This window comes from Pristis pectinata, chromosome 3, assembly GCF_009764475.1.
Source record: "Pristis pectinata isolate sPriPec2 chromosome 3, sPriPec2.1.pri, whole genome shotgun sequence".
NCBI lineage: Eukaryota > Metazoa > Chordata > Chondrichthyes > Rhinopristiformes > Pristidae > Pristis > Pristis pectinata.
The window spans coordinates 66,946,286-66,965,701 of record NC_067407.1 but is presented as its reverse complement, the minus strand read 5'-3'; the positions used below and the strand labels follow the sequence as shown (position 1 = coordinate 66,965,701).

At 43.0% G+C, this 19,416-nt stretch overlaps 1 protein-coding gene across 3 annotated transcripts in view; it reads left to right on the top strand.

Annotated features, from left to right (window-relative positions):
* The window catches only part of rabgap1l (RAB GTPase activating protein 1-like), a 396,343-nt gene that overhangs the window by 17,408 nt on the left and 359,519 nt on the right, over positions 1 to 19,416 (top strand). For all 3 annotated transcript variants that reach the window (XM_052010817.1, XM_052010819.1, XM_052010818.1), the window contains 2 exons: positions 3,624 to 3,795; positions 11,531 to 11,738. In XM_052010817.1, coding sequence (XP_051866777.1) covers positions 3,624 to 3,795; positions 11,531 to 11,738 — 380 coding nt within the window. The remainder of the gene's footprint in view (positions 1 to 3,623; positions 3,796 to 11,530; positions 11,739 to 19,416) is intronic.

The following is a 19,416-nucleotide window of genomic DNA, read 5'->3' as shown; positions in this document are numbered from 1 at the left end:
CACAGCTAATGAAAGAGCATCAAGACCTCCGGCAGAGCAGGATGGGGGACTGAGGAAGAATTAGAACCTTGTGAAGAGTGGATATCAGTGAGAGTATTGAGATGCTCTGTGGAGGTTTGCGGGGTGGGGGGGGGGTGGTGGGGGGGAGGGGGGGCAGGGTGGGAAAGAAGATAAATACTTTGGGGATACAAGTTACTTGGGATGCTGCCAGAAAGTCGTCTATCTTCCTCCGGCTTGTTGTGTGGAGGTTGCACGTTCTCCCTGTGGTCATGTGTTTTTGTCAGGTACCCTGGTTTCCTCCCACATCCTAAAGAGATGCAGTTACATTAATTGACCACTGTAAATTACCCCTAGTATAGGAGGATGACAGGAGAATTGGGTGGGAGGAATGGCTGGTCATGTGAGAGTCATAAGTAGGAGAATGAAATTTCTGAGAGCTGGCATAGATAGAGTGGGCTGAATGGCATTCTAGTTCATAGGAAAACATCAGAAAAATGAATGCCTTTTTAACCACCTTCTCCCATACCCTTTCTTACACATTGCTTCCAATTCAATGACCTGTTGTGCTGATAATGTCTTCAGCCCCCTTGCAATTATGTGTGTCGTGTACCTTCCTTTCCCTCTCCTCCCTCACACTATCCTCCATCTCCATGTTCTCTCTGACCTGCACCCGCCTCAAAGTCTTGATCTTCTTTCCAAGCCACCTGGCTTCCTTCAGAGCGTTCCTTCAGTACCTCAAAATAAATAGCTTAAGAGTTTGCAAAGACGAGGGCTGCTGAGGCCTGGCGCCATTGTCTTCCAGTGCACTGAGGCACCATTTTCTTCCCGTGCCTAAGTCAGCCACAAACTGTTTCAGCTATAATCCAAGATTCTACTAATGTAGAATACTGTGGCATGCTGTGGTGGGATTAGATGTGGTGCAGTGTGGATATGTTCATTGCTTTTGTATATTCAACTGATCATTGGTTTGATGAGGTATTGATTTAGGAAATCAGAATCTGATTCTGCCACACTTTCAGGTAGAAACAAAAACAGAAAATGCTGGGGTTGCTCAGCAGGTCACATAGCATCTCTGGGGAGAAAAGCAGCATTAATGTTTTGGGTCAGTAATCCTTCTGATGACACTTCTGCCAGGGATTTCTAGCTTTGAATGTCCATAATTTTCCATTTGTGTCAGTGGCCAGATTGTGTATTAGCAGCCTCTTACTGCTCAGTTTGTTTCACCTGTTTTGATTCCAGTCCAGATTTTTGGCATACCTGTAACACGTTGTCAGACAGACTGCTGTGTGTGTGCACTAGAGACTTGTATCATAGGTGCTTGGTTTACTTGCATGGGTCAAGTCATGCTGGACCTGGCTTGCCCCCTGTGATCCCTGCACAATCCCAGTAACCACCGTTGGGAGGAAGAGGCCTGACCTCAATGGGCCTCCACGCACTGGAACCAGGTGACGAGGTCTCAGCAGCAACTATATCGTACAGTGACCTGACCCTTGGAATATCAGTGACAGTCTTTGACAGAAGGCAAAGCTAGGCACAGACCTTTGTCTCCTGTCAAAGGTTTTACCAGTCCTTAAATACAGCTGATGTTCAGGCATATGTATAAAAAAAATTAAAGAAACGTTTTAGAATTTTAAAAAATGTATACTAACTAAAAATACATAAAATAATTAAAACATGCCACTAAAGTAAAATAATTAAATAGGAATCCTATTCAGCAGGCCTAGAACTCTCACATAAGTCAGTAGATTCTCAGATCAGGTCTGACCCATCATAGGGACTGAGTGGTGATATTCCAGCATAGTACTGGGGAGTTCCAGCAAGATGGGCACTGCCCGTAGGGTCCAGTGAGAGCCACTCCCATCAGCATACCTTGGGCTTCTTAGCACATGCACGGAGGTCTGAGACTTGAAGTTTCAACAGCTGAAACCCTCTGGTTCTATGGATGTTCCATAGGACATGGAAAGGCTACATTCGTTGAAGGATGGTACAGGGAAGTTTGTTTCCAGTAGTTGAGGGGTTGGTAGCGATGCTTGGTGGTTGCTCTAGTCAAAGTATTTCATATCTAATGCAGTGATTGTTTAGAGTATATTTTCTTCTTGAAATAAATCCTCTGCTTGGGAGGGGTTAATTTCCTAACTAAGTCATATGATCTTTGTAAATTACCTCACTGAAGTATAAAATTTGCTTCAACCAAGATTTTGACTTTGTTATTTTTAAAATGAAATGAGTTTACTTATGGCTCTTCAAACCAAGTTAGATGAAGTGGGAAAGTTTTTAATGTGTGTCACAAGACAAAATACTTGTTATATTTAAGTCAGTATTGCTGAGAGGATTTTTTCTTATCGATGTTGAGCCACTATTACACTTTAGATGTTGCCCCTAAGTCTTAAAGCATTGCTAGACATAACTAATATATAATTTGAAGAATTTTATATGCAGTCTGTAATTGTTAATTCTACCTCACTTGATACTGGATAATGCTTGACAAATGCTTTTATTATTTCAAGTTCTCTCATTGGAATATAAAATGATTTAAAAGCTATTGGTGGAAATGTGAATTATTGGATGCAGATGTCATAACATTCCTCAGTTGAAAGGTGCACATGCCCCATTCCTTCAATTGGCTTTGTAAACATTGTTCAGAATTTATCAAATTTTAGTTTCATGATGCAAAAAAAAAACTACTAGAGGAACTCAACATCTGTGAAGCCAAAGGGATAGTTAATGTTTCGGGTCAAGACCCTGCATTAGGGCTGAGAGTGTAGAGTGGAGATAGTATAAAGAGGTGAGGGGGATGGGTGAAGCAGGGGCTAGTAGGTGATAGATGGAACCAGGTGAGGAGAGAGATGATGGGCAGATGGAGCCAGGTGGGGGAGAGCGAGGGGTGGAGTTGGGAGACAGTGGCTGGTGGGTGATAGGTAAAGAGGAAAAAAAGGGGTAGATGAAGTCAGTGGGTTGGAAGGATGGAAGTAGAGACCCAAGAGGCTACAGATGCTGGAATCTGATGTAGGGAAGGTGATAACACCATAGGCTACCTGTGCTCCTTTCTCTCTCCTCCTGATGCACCCAGAATCTCCCCTCCCCCACCCGGTTCCATCTGCCTATCACCCACACACTGCACCTACTGGGTCTTCTATTCCCTCTCCAAACCGGTTCCACCTGCCCCCCATTCCTTCCTTACCTGGCTCCACATATCACCTTCCTTACTTATCAGGTTTCAGAATGTGCAGCCTCTTGCGTCTCTGTATGTTTTGTGGTGGTGTGTGCTAAAACCCACAACAGGTGTTCCTTGGACTTGGCAAGGTCAGAGTGATGAAGGCTGCCAAGTTCATTTCAGAACTCCAGCAAAAGTTATAAAATGAAGTAGTTTATTGTAAATGTGAAATGAGATTCTGATTAGTGCAAGTAAGTGCTGATTTTATTTAAGCAGTATGTTTTCCAAGCTTGTATAAATTTGTTTGTATTTCAGATCCTGTAATTGAAGAGTTTAAAAATCCCCAAATATTAGGTGGAGTTGGGGAATTTGCAGTAGCCTGTGACTGGATGAATTCCTTGAACTGTAATGTGTGTCCGTGTATTGCGAATGACATTGCAGTATGTTACTTTGTCGCCTCTGTCTCCAGATTGCTTGTAATGGGGATGAGCAGCAGCTAAAGGCGGCACTGGAGGAAGGCCAGAAAGACGAAATACCAACTGGAGCAGGAGGAGAGAGGGGATGTAGAAGCGTGATGACCCAAGAAGAATTGGTGAAACAAAAGCCTCTGTATTTAATCTTGGATTCCTCTGCAATGGAAGGTAATCAAGCACTTGTTGGTGTGTGCTTAATACAGTTTATTTATAGACAACTGGCGCACAGAGACCTGTTGCACGTACATGGCAACGAGGTACAAGTAATAGTTTGTTTTCTGCTATGGACTTTACTATTCATATCTTCATATGAGAAGTTAGTCTCTGACACTGAAAGAAATTGTAAATTGCGTAATCTATCTGGCACATACTTTTACCATCATAAATATTGCTCAAACCTGTGTCACGCCGGTCCATGGGGGCAGAGAGAAACCTTATTTCTAGGCTCCAGCCAGCTTTGAGTGCTGCAGCAGAAATTTTCACCACATTAGGCAAGTTCTTTGTCGTCTGTGGCACGCTATGAGGAAGGTGAACAAAGCAAAGGGGAAATGTCAGATCTAATTTGCACCCTGTATCCTATTTTGGATGTTTTTCAATTATCTTGCTTCCAACCTCTGCCCTGACTGTAGCCTCAGTATTATTTGCATGTGTACTTCCTCAGTGAGGAGAGGAAGTTGTTTTCCTGAGACAGAGTTCTATTTGGCTTAATTGTTAAAAGGTTATATTACAGATTGGACTGTTTATTTGAAGTTCATGTCCTTGAAAATTCATGCCATCTGCAAAGCAGCATTGTGTATAACCAACTAAATCTGTGATACAAATCTAACACCAGAAACTGCTGGAAACGCTCTGCTGGTCATGGAAGATCTGTGGAGAGAAAAATGGAATTAAGGGTTTCAGGTCAATGGCACATTATCAGAGCTGGGAAAGACAAAGCAAGTATGTTTTAAGTTGCAGAGAGGGTGAGGGGTGGAGAGACTAATGTGTGTGTCTGTGATTGGGTGGATACCTAGGTTGCCCAGATGACATGGCTGCATTTGGTGCTGGAGGGAAGCCATTGAAAGTGAGCATGGTAACCATTCCTGAAGCACATTGCTATGCTCTGTCAGAAAGGAGTTAGACATGGATTACCATTCCAACCATTCTTGAGGCACTGTCTGTATAAGAACTGCATTCATTCAAGGTAAAAAGCCCATCACTACCACCTTGGGGAAATTTGGACAATAAACAGAATGCTGGAGATATTCAGCAGGCCAGGCAGCAGCTGTGGAGTGAGAAACAGTGTAAACACTTCAGGTCAATGAGTTTTCATCAGAAGTAGGAAAAGTTAGAGCTCAAAACTGATTCAAGGGAAGGGGAGGAGTGGAGTGCCACGCCAGCATCACCAACACCCCAAGCACTTTGTGTGAATTGTGGGGTCATTTTGCAATGAATGTACAAACAGAGCAATGGTTGCGATATTCATTTAATTCCAATAGTTATGAGATCCATCTAACTCATTATTTAGCTTGGTCAGTTTAAGACATTTTGGGTGGTGGGTATAGATGCTGTCCATTCGTAGGTCCTTCTCTTTCCTCAGAGATTTCTGCAATGCTGGTTGATTTGTTGACTTGAAACTGCTGGTTTCTCGGAGTGTTGAAAGCTCAAGTTGTCTACATTGATCCTTTGAAACGTCTTGGTGCGGAGGGAGCTCTTTGAACCCATTGATTCAATACCAGAGCGATAAGATAAGATATCTTTATTAGTCACATGTACATAGAAACACACAGTGAAATACATCTTTTTGTGTAGTGATCTGGGGGCAGCCCGCAAGTGTCGCCACGTTTCCGGCGCCAACATAGCACAGAGTGTAAGATCATTGGTCTGTTATCAGATGCCTGAAAATTCCTGCCTCTCCCACAAGTGTTGCCACACCAGGTTCCTGACATAGTTTGAATATCTATGTCCCAGATTACATTTGGAATGTAGCTAATCCCTGTTTGATGGGGTGATTTCATTTTGGGTAAAATGGAATGAGGATACAAGGTGTCATCAGGGGAAAGGAGTAATAAACAGAAGCAAGATGAAAATAGACAAACTCTTTTAAAGTTTGGTGCTTATTTCCTGACCTTAAAATAGCTGTTACTGGGAATCTTGATAGAGTCTTCTAATGGTTGATCATACAGTGCAGATTTCAGCACCCAGTAATCTGTCACTCTACAGTGACCTGGAAATATCATGGATTGGAGAAAGAAAGTATATCCCTTCAGATTGTTTTTAAAACAGATTGATCAGTCTGAAGAAATACCAATTTATTAATATATCAGTGTTAATTACCTCTGCTGCACAAGTGTTACTAATGTAGGATCACAACTATTGAGAGAGTCATTTACAAACATGAATTTGAGGTGAAACCTGTTGGAATCTTTACACCCTTTTACGAAACATGGTCCTCAACATTATTGTATACCTCCTGTGTTTCACAAGCAGGAAGGAGATGGTGTGGGTACAATTAACAAGGAATGCCTTTGAACAGAGCTATGCATTTTGCTCTTCCTTCTTTCAGCAAAAGTCTCTTTGTAAAAGGAAGTTAACAGAATTTCATGTTCATTTTTGTTTATTGGCTTTAATAGAGTTTCTATGAGGAGATCTAACTCAATTTTGTGGCAGAACAGAATTCTTGAGTCCATTGCAGGGGCTTGAATGTATAAGAAACTCCTCTTGCATCTTGGGATATTAGTATGTGTTAGGTTCACATGCTTAAATATGCATTCTCATGCAGTGCAATAACCTTGAGTTAATGGTTGTTACATTCAACACTCAGACCCTGCGAATGTGTGCAGAGCTGCTCAGTTTGTTCCTGGATGGAAAGCCTGCCTGCCATCCACTGTGTCAACAATATGTATGTGGAATTTGTACTTTGCCCCTCAGTTAAGGTGTGACACTGCTAGTTCATTTCTTCATGAGCTTTTGGTATGAAACTTCCCTCACAGTAGTAGATATGATGGTATGTATGCTAAACCACTAAATTCTGCTCATGCCTGCACTGTGGCATTTTAATAGGAATTGATATTATCATGAATAGAATTCCTCATCAACAGGTAATCACCCACTCTCATCTGTTGGACACACTGCATGAAAACTGAGGTGGTCTGTCCTCTCCTGGGAAGTAAATATTTATGTAATTCCTTCATATATCCCAGAATACAAAAGCAGAGAGAAGTGATTTCAGGCTGTTCCTTATTGGCCTTGCAAATTTTGGTACTTGGATATCCCAGCATTGAGCAGTTTCTATGTGCTCTCTGAATACAGCAGGACGGAGCACTCCTGACTGTTTGGAATGAATACAGCATATAGATTACTAATAGGTTTATTATTGTCATGCATACTGAGACACAGTGAAAATCTTTGTCTCCAGACCATCCAAACAGATCATTCCATACATAAGCATATTGAGGTTGTACAAAAGGCAAAACAACAACAGAATGCAGAATATAGTGTTTCAATTACAGAGAAATTGTCTACCTACACTTCGCTTTCTCTGTATGATGGTCTCTGAGGAATTATGTAGTTGTTGAGATGAACAGTTATCAAGAGGCACCTACTATTATTGATACTTGTGGTTTCTTCCTGAAAATCATCAATTTTCCCAAGTCTCTAATGTTACTTGAATAAATCTGTAAATTGGGGCTCTTCTAGGAAAAGTGGTGGCATCATGTCATCTTCGAGCATATACAAGATTTTGACTTATCATCGGGTTGAAAAGGTAAGGTAAGAACAGACTGGAAGTTGAATCCCGATAAGCCACCCAATAAGTTTCTAAATGGATTTGTCAGGGATGATGTATTTGAGTTCTGATTTTGAACTCTTCCACAAGTGGAGACATGGTTTGTACCTCTACATGGGTATTCCATGATAAGGGAGTCACTTTCTGACTTGTCAAAGTCTTCTCAACTAGTGAAAATCTCTCAACTAACTCTAGTGCAGTTCTAACAGCAATTACTATCTTGCTGCCAGAAGAGGTGGTTGAGTCAGGTACAATAATAACATAAAAGACAACAGGACAGGTACGTAGATAGGAAAGGTTTAGAGGCATATGGCACAAATGCTGGCAAATGGGGTGGTCTTAGGTGGGCATCTTGAATGGCAGGAATCAGTTTGGCCGAAGGGCCTGTTTCCGTGCTGTATTACGCTATGGCTCTATGCTTGATCAGCACCTTATTCAACAACTTCTATTTGTTTTAAAAAGTTAATTCCCACCACCACTGTTGAAATGTGAGGACAGTGTACAGCATCTGCATGAAGCACCACAGTAACTTTCCAGGCCTCCTTTCACAGCTTAATTGAGGCTAGTTAGTACTGTGCATTGTCTGATCTCAAAAGGTCAAGGTGCAAAACCGATTTTCAAGAACAATAACAGAACTGAGAGTTCACAGGAAGTTTCGGTTTCTCACAAAGAGAAGTTTGAGTGGTGATCTAATTTATTGAGGGATTGGAAAGGACAAATGTAGAGAAGATATTTCCATTTACAGGGGAATTCCAAGCAAGTTGTCATAAATATACCACTAATAAATACAGTAAATTTGGGAGAATTTTTTACCCAGAGAATGATATAGATAAAGAACTGCCAGGAACATTCAGGAGGAAACTAGGGTGAAAGAAATAAGACATGGAAGGGGCGTGTGTGAAGCCTGAATACCACCACAGACTAGTTACTGTGTTTCTTGTAGATGGTGTAGACTACAGCGTGGTACACCAATGCAGGAAGGTGGTGGGTGAGATGTCAATTATGGGGAATGTTTTACCCTGGAACTTCACTCACCCAGGATAATGGAGAGATTCTCATCACATTCCAGTCTTGTAGTCTGTAGGTGGTAGAATTGTTTGGTGGAATTAGGTGAGTCATGTGTTGCAGATTGCCTGGCCTCTGACCTGTAAAAACCACATTATTTGTTTGGGTGATTCAATTGTTACAATCTCCAGGATGCTATTGGTATGTGAGAAGTTGGTGGTAATTGGATATCAAGGGAGGTGGTTAGACCATCTCCTGTTGGAGATAATTGTCACTGATGCTTAAGTGACGTGAATGTTGGTTACCACATTATTAAACAGAAATTTAATAGAAAGGAAGTTCTACAGCCCCTTGCATCCATGTCAGCTAGAAGTGTGAATGTTGTCCAGCTATTTCAACATATGGGAACAGGCTACTTTATTACTTGAGGAAAGAATTGTTAATAGAACCGAGCACATTGCAACCGTTAGTGATCAGCCCCACTTCTGAACCTATAAAAGAAAGCAACTTGAAAAATTTGGGGACATGAGAATCTGGGACAACAAAGAAGAAACTGTAGGAACTCAGTGGATCAGGCAGTATCTGCGGAGGGAAATGGACAGTCTGAAAAGTCTCTAGGCCTAGGTCATTGCCTTGGGGAACCCCTGCATCAATGTCCAGGAACTGAATGATTGGCTTCCAATAACCTTAACCGCTTTCCTGATGCAATGTATGACCTAGTGAATGAAGTTCTCTTTGATTCCCCTTGACTTCACTTTTACCAGGGCTTCTTGATGCTACAGTCATTCAAATGTTGTCATAATGTCAAGGACTATTATCATTGCACTTCTGGAATTCATCTCTTTTGTCCATGCGAGTTTGGTGACTGTAGGAATCATAACTGAGTATCTGTGGGCAAGTTATTGAGTACGTGCTGCTTGCCACTACTGTTAATAACTCTTCCATCACGTTACTGATTGAGAATAGACCACTGGGGTAATAATTGGCTTGTATTTCCCCTACCTTTTATGGAGAGGCCATCAGTGGCAGTTTTCCAATTTACTGGCCAGATGCTGACACTATAACTGCACACAAACAGCTGGGTATCATATCAGGATTGAGCAGTATGTGGGACACAGCTGGTTCCTGCTGAAGGTGAAATCACAGCTTTATCTGAATCAACTTTCTTAATTAGTAAAAGGAAAAGATGCATGCTTTTTTAAAAAAAAGCATGCATCTTTTCCTTTTACTAATTAGGTGAAGTCACTGTTCAGTTTCATCAACATTCATAAAAGAGGATATCATAACATTTACGTTGAGCATATATTGGAAACTCCATGCTGTTTGGGCAGTCAGGGCAATGCATCTAGACCCAAGGTAAGCTTTTCGTGTAGTGTTGGATATTGTTGCCACATTCTGACACACAGCTCTGGTCTGAGCCAGGCAAGAACTCCTGACCACCTGTAGACATAGACCATATTTTGCCATTTCACTATAGCTAGTAGAGTCAGAGTTATACAGCACAGAAACGGGCCCTTCGGCTCACCCTGTCCATGCTGATCATTAAGTACCCGTCTATCCTAATTCCATTTCCCAGCACCTGGTCCATAGTGTTCTATGCCTTGGAGATTCAAATGCTCATCCAGGTAGTTAAATGCTGTGCATATACCTGCTTCTACCACTTTATCAGGCAGTGTATTCCAAACTGCAACCACCCTCTGGGTGAAAAAATATTTCCTCAGATCCCTGCTAACCCTCTTACTCACCTTAAACCTATGTCATCTGGTTTTAGACATCTCCATTATAGGGACAAGTTCTCTACTGTCTACCCTATCTAATGCCTCTCATAACTTTGTATACCTCTGTCAGGTCCCCCCCTTCAGCCTTCTCCGCTCCAAGGAAAACAAACCCAATCTCTTTAGTCCCTCATAATGGAAATGTTCCAGCCCAGGCAAATCCTGGTAAATCTCTGCACCTTCTCCAGGGCAATCGTTTCCTTTCTATAGTGTGATGTGCAGAACTGCATACACTATTCCTGCTGTGGCTGAACCAATGTTTTATAAAGTTGTACCATGATCTCTCGGCTCTTACATTCTATGCCTGACTAATGAAGGCAAGCTTCCTGTATGCCTTCATATCATAGAGCTAACTGTGACAGTCATGCTAATACATAATTTCCAAAAAGGCTGTAAAGTCAGTAGGAAGGTCCCGCAAGCAGTGACTAGATAATCCATTTTTAGAAATATTGAATGAAAAATATTGACCTTCCAAGTTGTGTTATGGGATCTCTTGCTTTCACCTGAGAGTGCAGATGGGTCTTTAGCTTAATGTTGTATCAGAAAAATAGCACCTCTGAGTGCAACATGGCCTCAGTGCTGCACAGAGTATCAGCCCTGATATTTGTGCTTGAGCCTCCCGATTGGGACTTGAACCCAGAACCTCTGATTGCTGCAGCTGAGCCACAGTGGCATTGCCTTCCGTTATGGGCAGGAATCCTGAATTGTCAGTAAAGTGTACTTGCAGATTTGCTGCTTAGGCAACCCTCAAGCTGATGTATAGAAATAACATGACATAAAACAGCAGCACAAGAATAATGTGCACAGTTTCACCCAGTATTATTGCAGCAGCTTTGGGAGGGGTATCATTTGGCAGCATGAGTCTCTGATAAAGATCTTCCTCCTGGTTTATCTCCAGCAGTGTGTAAAAGCTACAAATGACAGAATAAAGAGAGGTTATTTACATTTAGGATCTTTTTCCATCTTCTACTCACATCATAACCTGCCGTCCTCACCAGCTGTCCCCCTGGCCTCGCAGCGAGCAATGTGGCAGGGTATGGCACAGACAGAGAAGGCCTCATTTCTGATGCCTTGACAAAATCCAGGTCACAACATGTCTCAAAGGGAGGCTACCACCTTTGACTTGGGTTGACTCAGTTCAAGCATGAAGAAGTGTTTTATTAATTAGTCTATCTTTTGCCAATATTTACCATTTATGAAATGTACACTGTCAAGGTGCAATCTCTTCTGATGAATGACTTGCATTTACAGCATTTTGCCTCTATCTCTGGAATATGTACTGCAGGCCAGAAGTCTTGTTGTATGATGTGGTTTTTACCTGTTGTGAGAGTTATTAATCTATGGGCACTTTTTACAGAGCTGCACGTACTAAAGGGTGCATCACCAACTGCTGAGGAAGAGGAGAGCGTGCTGTTCAATAAGTTAACCTACCTTGGATGCACTAAGGTAACCTCTCCACGCAATGAAGGGGAGGCTCTTCGTGCTATGGCCAAACTGCGTTCCAGTTGTCAAGTTCCTATTCCCGTTACCTTGTATGTGCCTAATGTTGCTGACGGATCTGTAAGGTAGGTTTTCTTTTAGTTCAATTAAACTTATCTGGGTATTTTCAGATTTACCACGGAGCTAGTGCTAATTATATAAATAGATGCAATATTAATTGTTAAATGAGTAAATAAATATCAAAAGTGGCATTGAAGCCTAAATCCTGTGCTGGGGTTGAATGGTCTCTACTTTGGGAACAGTGCCCCTTTTAATATTTGACATTGACAGCATCAAATGCTCCAAGACTAATTTGTTCTGCACAGCACAACTGATCTCAGTTCTCAGAAAAGGGCTGCTAGTTCTGTTGTATTATGGAACCATTTTCTGCAAATTTGCAGTGCCCATAATTGTTGACAGTAGGGCCATTGTGAACCAGTGGAAGAAGAGAGATGTTTGTCTTTGGTTCAGGCAGTGGCTGAGACACAACAAGGTTTCCAGAAGTGAAACTGGTTGTTGGTGCACAGTCTTCTTAGCAGAATCCATTAAGTGAATGAAAATTATCATCTTATTAAATAAGATGGCTTATTCATCAAACATAACTACTGCCTTTTCAGATGCCTCTCAATCCGTTACATTGGTGCTGTTGTTGCTTCTCTTCGCTATTAAGTATGCTCATTGATGCTCAGTTTGGGCAATAACAGAAGCAATGTTTGACCAAACATGGGTGGAGGAGTGGAATGCCAGAGCAGATAGGAGGGTAACTACCCATGACTACAAGATGGAATTTTACTCAGAACAACCCCCCCCCCCGTGAGATTGATCAATTTTATTGGAGACTCCTGCAATGGCTGGGGTGACGGCAGATGTAAAATGATTGTAGCAGTTGAAGACAGCTTTGGAGATTACTGTGAGTGTTCCTTAAGGAAGTGTCCTCAGCCCATTCATCTTCATAAGGTCATGAATATGAATGTCCATTGATGGATGACACTGATAAAACTGATCATGTTATCCAAGTCCTGATGTAGGATAACAGCCAAGATGAGCTGACATGCAATATTTTGAAAAGATGAAGTCCAAGCTAACGTCTTTTGACTATAATATCGTCAACGTCTTTGAATTCCCTTATCATCAATTTCTTGAGGGCTGCCATTAATTTGAAACTGAGCCAGACCAGGCACACCAATGATGTGGCTACAAGAAGTTCTCCATTGTCGATAGAGTCTTGAGCCTCATCTATAGCTGCAACAGTAAAGTTGAACATACCCAGGATTCACTCGATTACGTCCCTTCTATTGGGCTGAGTATCTTGTAGCTTGATCCAGATATTCACCACCCTCCATGTGAAAAACTTAGCCCTCAGATCTCCTTTAAATTTCTCCCCTCTCTCCTTAAATCTGTGCCCTCTAGTTCTGGACTCCCCTGTCCATGGCTATCTATCCTATCTTTGCCCCTCATAATTTTATAAACCTCTAAGGTCACCGCTCAGCCTCCTACGTTCCAGCGAGGATAAACCCAGCCTATCCAATCTCTCCTTATAACTATAGCACTCCATTCCAGTCAACATCCTGGTAAGTTTCTTCTGCATTCTCTCTGTTGCCAACACATTCTTCCTATAGTGTGGTGACCAGAACTGTAGACAATGCTCTAAGTGCAGTCTAACCAATATTTTGTACAACTGCAACATGATGTTCCAACTCTTATACTTAATGCCTCAGCCAATGAAGGCAACTATACCAAATGCTGCCTTCACTACCCTTTCCACATGTGTAACCAATTTCATGGAGGGTGGAATGAAAGAATCAAATGCTCATAGTTAAAATGCAGAGAGACATTCTGGCAGCACTGAAACATGTTTCTGATGGATGTTCAACAAGGACAAAGAAGCTAGTCTCCTTCACCAGTGTCAGACAGATTTGAGTATAGTTGGAGTGTTGTTCAGAGGCCAAGTGTGCTTTCTTTAATAAGTATTCCCTTCTTTAATTAATGTTTTTCTAAAATTTATTCAAGGGGTATGGATTTTGCAGGCTGAGCCAGCGTTTAATTGCCCATCCCCAATTGCCCTTGAGGTGGTGGTGAGCATGGCCCGAAGATTAGGGTACTGCTGACATTGAAGGCTCATTTATTAAGAGATAAAGGGGTGAATCAAGTAATTTTAGGCCAGTCAACCTAACCTTGGGAAAATTATTGGTAATAATTCTGGGAGCCTTTATTAATCACCATTTTGGAATTAATCAAGAACAGTTAGCTTGGGACTTACCAAATGAATCATACAAAGTTTATTTCATGTAGGCTATCTTGTCCATGCTGACAAAAAATGAGCCACCCAATTTGACCCCAGCTTTCATCACTGGGCCTGTAGCCCTACAGGTCAGGGCTCCTCATGTATCCATCTGTTTAAATGTAATAAGGGTTTTCTTGCTCCACCACCCTTTCTGGCAGCAGGTTCAGACCCCTGCAACCCCTAGGGAGAGAAAAAATATTTCCTTATCTTCCCTTTAATCCTACCAATTATTGTCAATCTATGCCCCTAGTTTTTAACCCTCTACTAAAGGGAATAATTACTCTACCTAGGCCCTTCAATTTTACACACCTGAATTGTCTCACCTCACCCCGCCAAACAACCAAGTCCATCCACTTTTAGAGCGACAGTTTTCCAATCCTGGCAAACTCCTTGTAAATCTCCTCTGCATCCTCGCCTTTACAACCTTATCTTTCCTGTATGCAATACTCAAACTATGGCCTCACAGGTATTGCACACCATTCCAGCATGAACTCTCTGCTCTTTATTCTATGCTTTGGTTAATAAAGGAAGCATCTTATATGCTATCTTAACCACCCTATTGTCCTGTCCAACTGCTTGTGGACAAAGACTCCAGGGTTCCTCTGCTCCACACCACTCAATATCCTGCCATATATTGTTTATTGCCTTGCCCTGGTGCATCCTCACACTTCTCTGAATTCAGTCCTATTCGCCACTTTTTAGCCCTTTTGACCAGCCTATCAATAGCCTTCTGCAGTCTAAAGCTTCACCTCGAACATGACGCTAATTTATTTTTATATTATCTCTCCCCCTATGTTTGTCCAAAACATCAAGATATATTACAAAAAGCAATGGACTGAGTCCCAACTCCAGAGAAACCGCATGGGAAACACCAATCAACCACTACCATTGGCTTCCTATGTACTTCAGTTAATTTTGGATCCAATTTGCCACTCTCCCTTGGATCCTGTTGGCTTTTACGTTTTTGACCAGTTTGTTACCTTGCCTGAAGCCTCACTGAAATCCATTGACTACATCAAACACTTCTCGCTACTTCCTCAAAAAATTCAATATTAGACATGAGCTTCCCATCAAGACCATGCTGACAGTCCTCGCTTAATTTAAAGAAAGGATATACATTCCTTATAATGGAATCAAATGATTTGCACACCACCAAAGTAAAAAAAAAGGTTTGTAGTACTCAGTTTATCCTTTTTTTTTATACCATGGTACAATATTGGCATTCCTTCAATCCCCTGACACCATGCCAGACCCTGGGAGGATTGGAAAATGACAGGCAGAGCCTCCATAATTTACTTCCTTACTTCATTTAAGAGCCTGGGATTCATTTCATCTGGGCCTGGTGGTTTATCCAATTTCAATGATGCTAACCCCTTTAGTACTTCCTCTATTACAACATTCAGCCATTCACTGCTTCACAGGTTATACTTGATCTCCTTGACTGCTTTTGTTTTGAGATGACTGGGAGGGCCGTTGGAGATAATGGATTGATATTGCTCACATAAATGTCAGCTGGGCATTTTACAAGGTCCCACGTGACAGACTGGTCATAGAAGTAAAAGTCCGTGGGACCCAAGGGAAAGTGTAATGTTGGATCCAAAACTGGTCTAGCTAAAGGAAAAGGATAATGGTCAGAATGTGTTACTATGGTTGGAAGACTGTCTGCAGTGGGGTTCCTTCGGGCTCAATTTTAGGTCTTTTGGCTTTTGAAAATGCTGGAATAGCCAAATAATCCGAAAGAAAAGGTGAACCAAATAAAGCTAAAACCTTGGGCACTGGTTATCCCGATGAGTTAGTTTCTTTAAATCTGGGCTCAGCAGGTGAGCGATGCTTAGAATGCCACAGTAATTGCCAGGCTATGGTTAACCCTCCCAGCGGCGTTTCTGCTGAAGGGTAAGATTAAAGTCCAAGGTAGGAGTGTGTGTAGCACAGAAGAGAGCTTGATGTGTTTCAATGATAACTTGCCTATCACTGAGTTGACATAAACTGAGTGAGTTCTGTAGATATCACATTTTACAGTGGAGGCAGATACAATTACAAGATTTAAGGCGTTTGGACAGGTACTTGGATAGGAAGGGTGTAGAGGGATTCGGACCTAATGTAGGCAAATGGGATTAGCATCACAGTTGGTACGGATGAGGTGGACTGAAAGGGCCTGTTTCTGAGCTGTATGATTCTATGATTCTGTGATCAGTAGCAGTGCATTCAGTTGTCCAGAACTTAAGCTCAACTCTCATCACTAAACCTGTCTTTACCCTTTCATATGTTGCTTAGTCTTTCCTTAAAACTTTTGAGGATGTATGGTTGAATATTATATTTTATCTGAATTGAATTTTGTAAAGCATTTTAGGACACTCTACCTGATAAAAGTGTTACATAATGCAGTTTATTATTGAGGATAAGAGGCCACATGGAAATGGCAACTGGTGATTGGACTGACTGTCCATTAGTTTATCTATCCAGGTGCCATTTAAGTGGAAAATGCTGGAAATACTCAAGTCAGGGAGCATTAGTGGTGAGGAAAACAATAAACTGGTCAGCCTGATAGCTCTCAGAAAAACTGGGAAGGTTAGAGATGCAAAGACAGTACAGAGGCTGGAAAAAGTGGGGAGGGCAGGAAAGGGCAGATCTGTGATTAAATGGGGATGATGGTGCAACACAGGGTGATGATGGGAGAAGTCATGGTGAGCCCAGAGGAGGTGTAAGTGGGAATAACAGATTCATTATCTAAAATTGTCCAGAAGGCTGCACTGTTCCTAGTCAGAAGTTGAGATGCTGTTCCTCTTTTACATCAAGCTTCAATGGAACTTCTGACAAAATACTAATAGCTCTTTATTTTTGTTTAATTTTCTGTTCCTACTGGTCACGTGAGAAGCTCGAAGTCCAACAGATAAGCCTTTCTCAGCACAGGTTCCTTTTGGACATTAAACCAGTGGTTCCCAGTTTTTATCAATGAAAGACGCTCTCGTTCACAGTTGGTAACATACACCCATTCCCTACAAGAGAAAACCCCATGTTCCTGATGACATCATTGGCCACTTCTTTTAAGCAGTTAGGGCTGTCCCAGAAATTCCCAGGTCTGCTTAGGCAGCTCCTGTGCAAAATGTATTTTTGTTTACAAAGTAAATTTTTTTTATTCCAAAATAAACTTTATTCATCATAAAAAAAAACAAATTATATACAATAAAACAGTGCACACCTTTACATTTGTGTACGGATCAATCATTAATGTTACCTTTTTATATTAAAAAAACACAGCACCGATGCCACTCGTGTGGCTCTCTGGGGCGCTACCCCAATCCCGTATTGACAATATTTAAGGGGCTTTCTTGCCTGACCCTGCCCCTCCCTCTCCAGTGGCAGAAGAACCTAAACTCTAGTCCTTCCCCACTGAGCCCTTGCATTGGCTATACCCAGCTTCAGTTTATCCCTCAGCACGTACTCCTGCAGCTTGGAATGTGCCAGTCAGCAGCATTCCCCTACGGACATCTTGCAGTGCTGGGAGACCAACAAGTTTCGGGCAGACCAAAGGGCATCTTTCACAGAGTGGATGACCTTCCAGCAGCAGTTGATGTCCGTCTCTGTGTGTGTCCCCGGGAACAGCCCGTAGATCAGAGAATCCTCTGTTACACAGCTGTTGGGGATGAAACGTGACAAGGACCCTTGCATCTTTCGCCACACCCTCCTTCGCAAGCCCACAGCCTGCAAAGAGGTGGGCGACCGTCTCGTCCCCAGCACAGTCCTCCCAGGCTGGGACTTATGTTTCGAACATGCAGGAAGGATCTGACTGGGAGGGCCCCTCTCACTGCCAGCCAAGCGAGGTCTTGGTGCTTGTTGGTGAGTTCTGGCAATGAGGCATTCTGCCAGATGGACTGGACCATCTGCTCAGAGAACCACCCCACAGTATCCATCGAGTCCTCCTGCAGTGTCTGCAGGATTTTCTGTGCTGACCACTGCCTGATGGACTTGTGGTCAAAGGTGTTGGTCTGGAAGAACTTTTCCACGAAGGACAGGTAGTGCGGCAACGTCCAGCTGACTGGGACGTTGTGTGGCAATGGGGCCAGGCCCATCCTTCGCAACACCAGGGGCAGGTAGAACCTCGGCACGTAGTGACACTTGGTGCCCACATACTTAGGTTTCACGCACAGCCTGATGCAGCCACAGACGAAGGTGGCCATCAGTATGAGGGCGACACTGGGGACACTTTTGCCCCCATTGTCCAGGAACTTGTCCATGGCAACCCGTCGGACCCGCTCCATCTTGGATCCCCAGATGAACTGGAAGATGGCACGGGTGATTCCCAAGCCAGAGGAGCGAGGAACAGGCCACACCTGCGCCAAGTATAGCAGCCCTGAGAGCACCTCACACCTGATGACCAAGTTCTTCCCAGTTTTTGAGCGCCGTTCCCACAGTCCCAGTCTCTGCTTCACCTTCCCAATCTGCTCCTGCCAATTTTGTTACACGCCCCAGTCCCTCCGAACCAGATCCCCAGCACCTTCAGGTAGTCAGGCGTGAGAGTGAAGGGGACGTTGGATCGGTTGGGCCAGTTGCTGAAGAGCATGGCCTCGCTCTTTGCGCGGTTGACTCTGGCCCCTGATGCCAACTCAAACTGGTCGCAGGTGCCGGTCAATCTGTGAACTGACCTTGGGTCCGAGCAGAAGACGGCGACGTCGTCCGTGTACAGGGAGGTTTTCACCTGGGTGCCTCCACTGCCTGGCAATGTCACCCCTCTGATGCTCTCGTCCTTCCTGATGGATTCGGCAAAGGGTTCTATGCAGCACATGAACAAGACAGGAGAGAGAGGGCAGCCCTGCCTGACTCCAGACTTAATGGGGAAGCTGTCTGTTTCCCACCCATTGATTTGGACTGCGCTACTGATGTCTGTGTAGAGCAGTTGGATCCAATTCCTAATTCCCTCCCCAAAGTCCATTTTGGAGAGAACGTCAACATGTATGTGTGTGATATCCTGTTGAAGGCCTTCTCCTGGTCCAAGCTGACCAGGTAGGTGTCCACCCCACTGTCCTGCATGTAGGCGATGGTGTCCCTGAGCAGCACAAGGCTGTCAAAGATCTTCCTGCCAGGTATAGCACTAACTAAATGACCTCAATAATGACCTCAAAGCCTCTGAGCCATTATTGTGTTTGATGCCTCTGTTCCCTGAGGAGTCCTTGCACCACAACAATGGAACCACGAGACTAAATCATGTAAGGGTTAATATTGATCAATTACACCAGTAATGTGATGGGGGTGGGAGGAGTGTGTGTATATCTGTGGAATGTGAGTGGTTGATGCAAAAGGAACAAGTCTGGCAAATACATTCCTGGTTGAAAATTAATCCCCTTGAGAGGTTTAAGAAAGAAATTGCTGTTATATAGCTCTTTTATGACACCCATGTGATGTCTGCACATGCTTCACAGCCAGTTGTGACACGACAGGAACATAAGAAATAGAAGCATGCAGCCCTCACAGCTGCTCTGCCC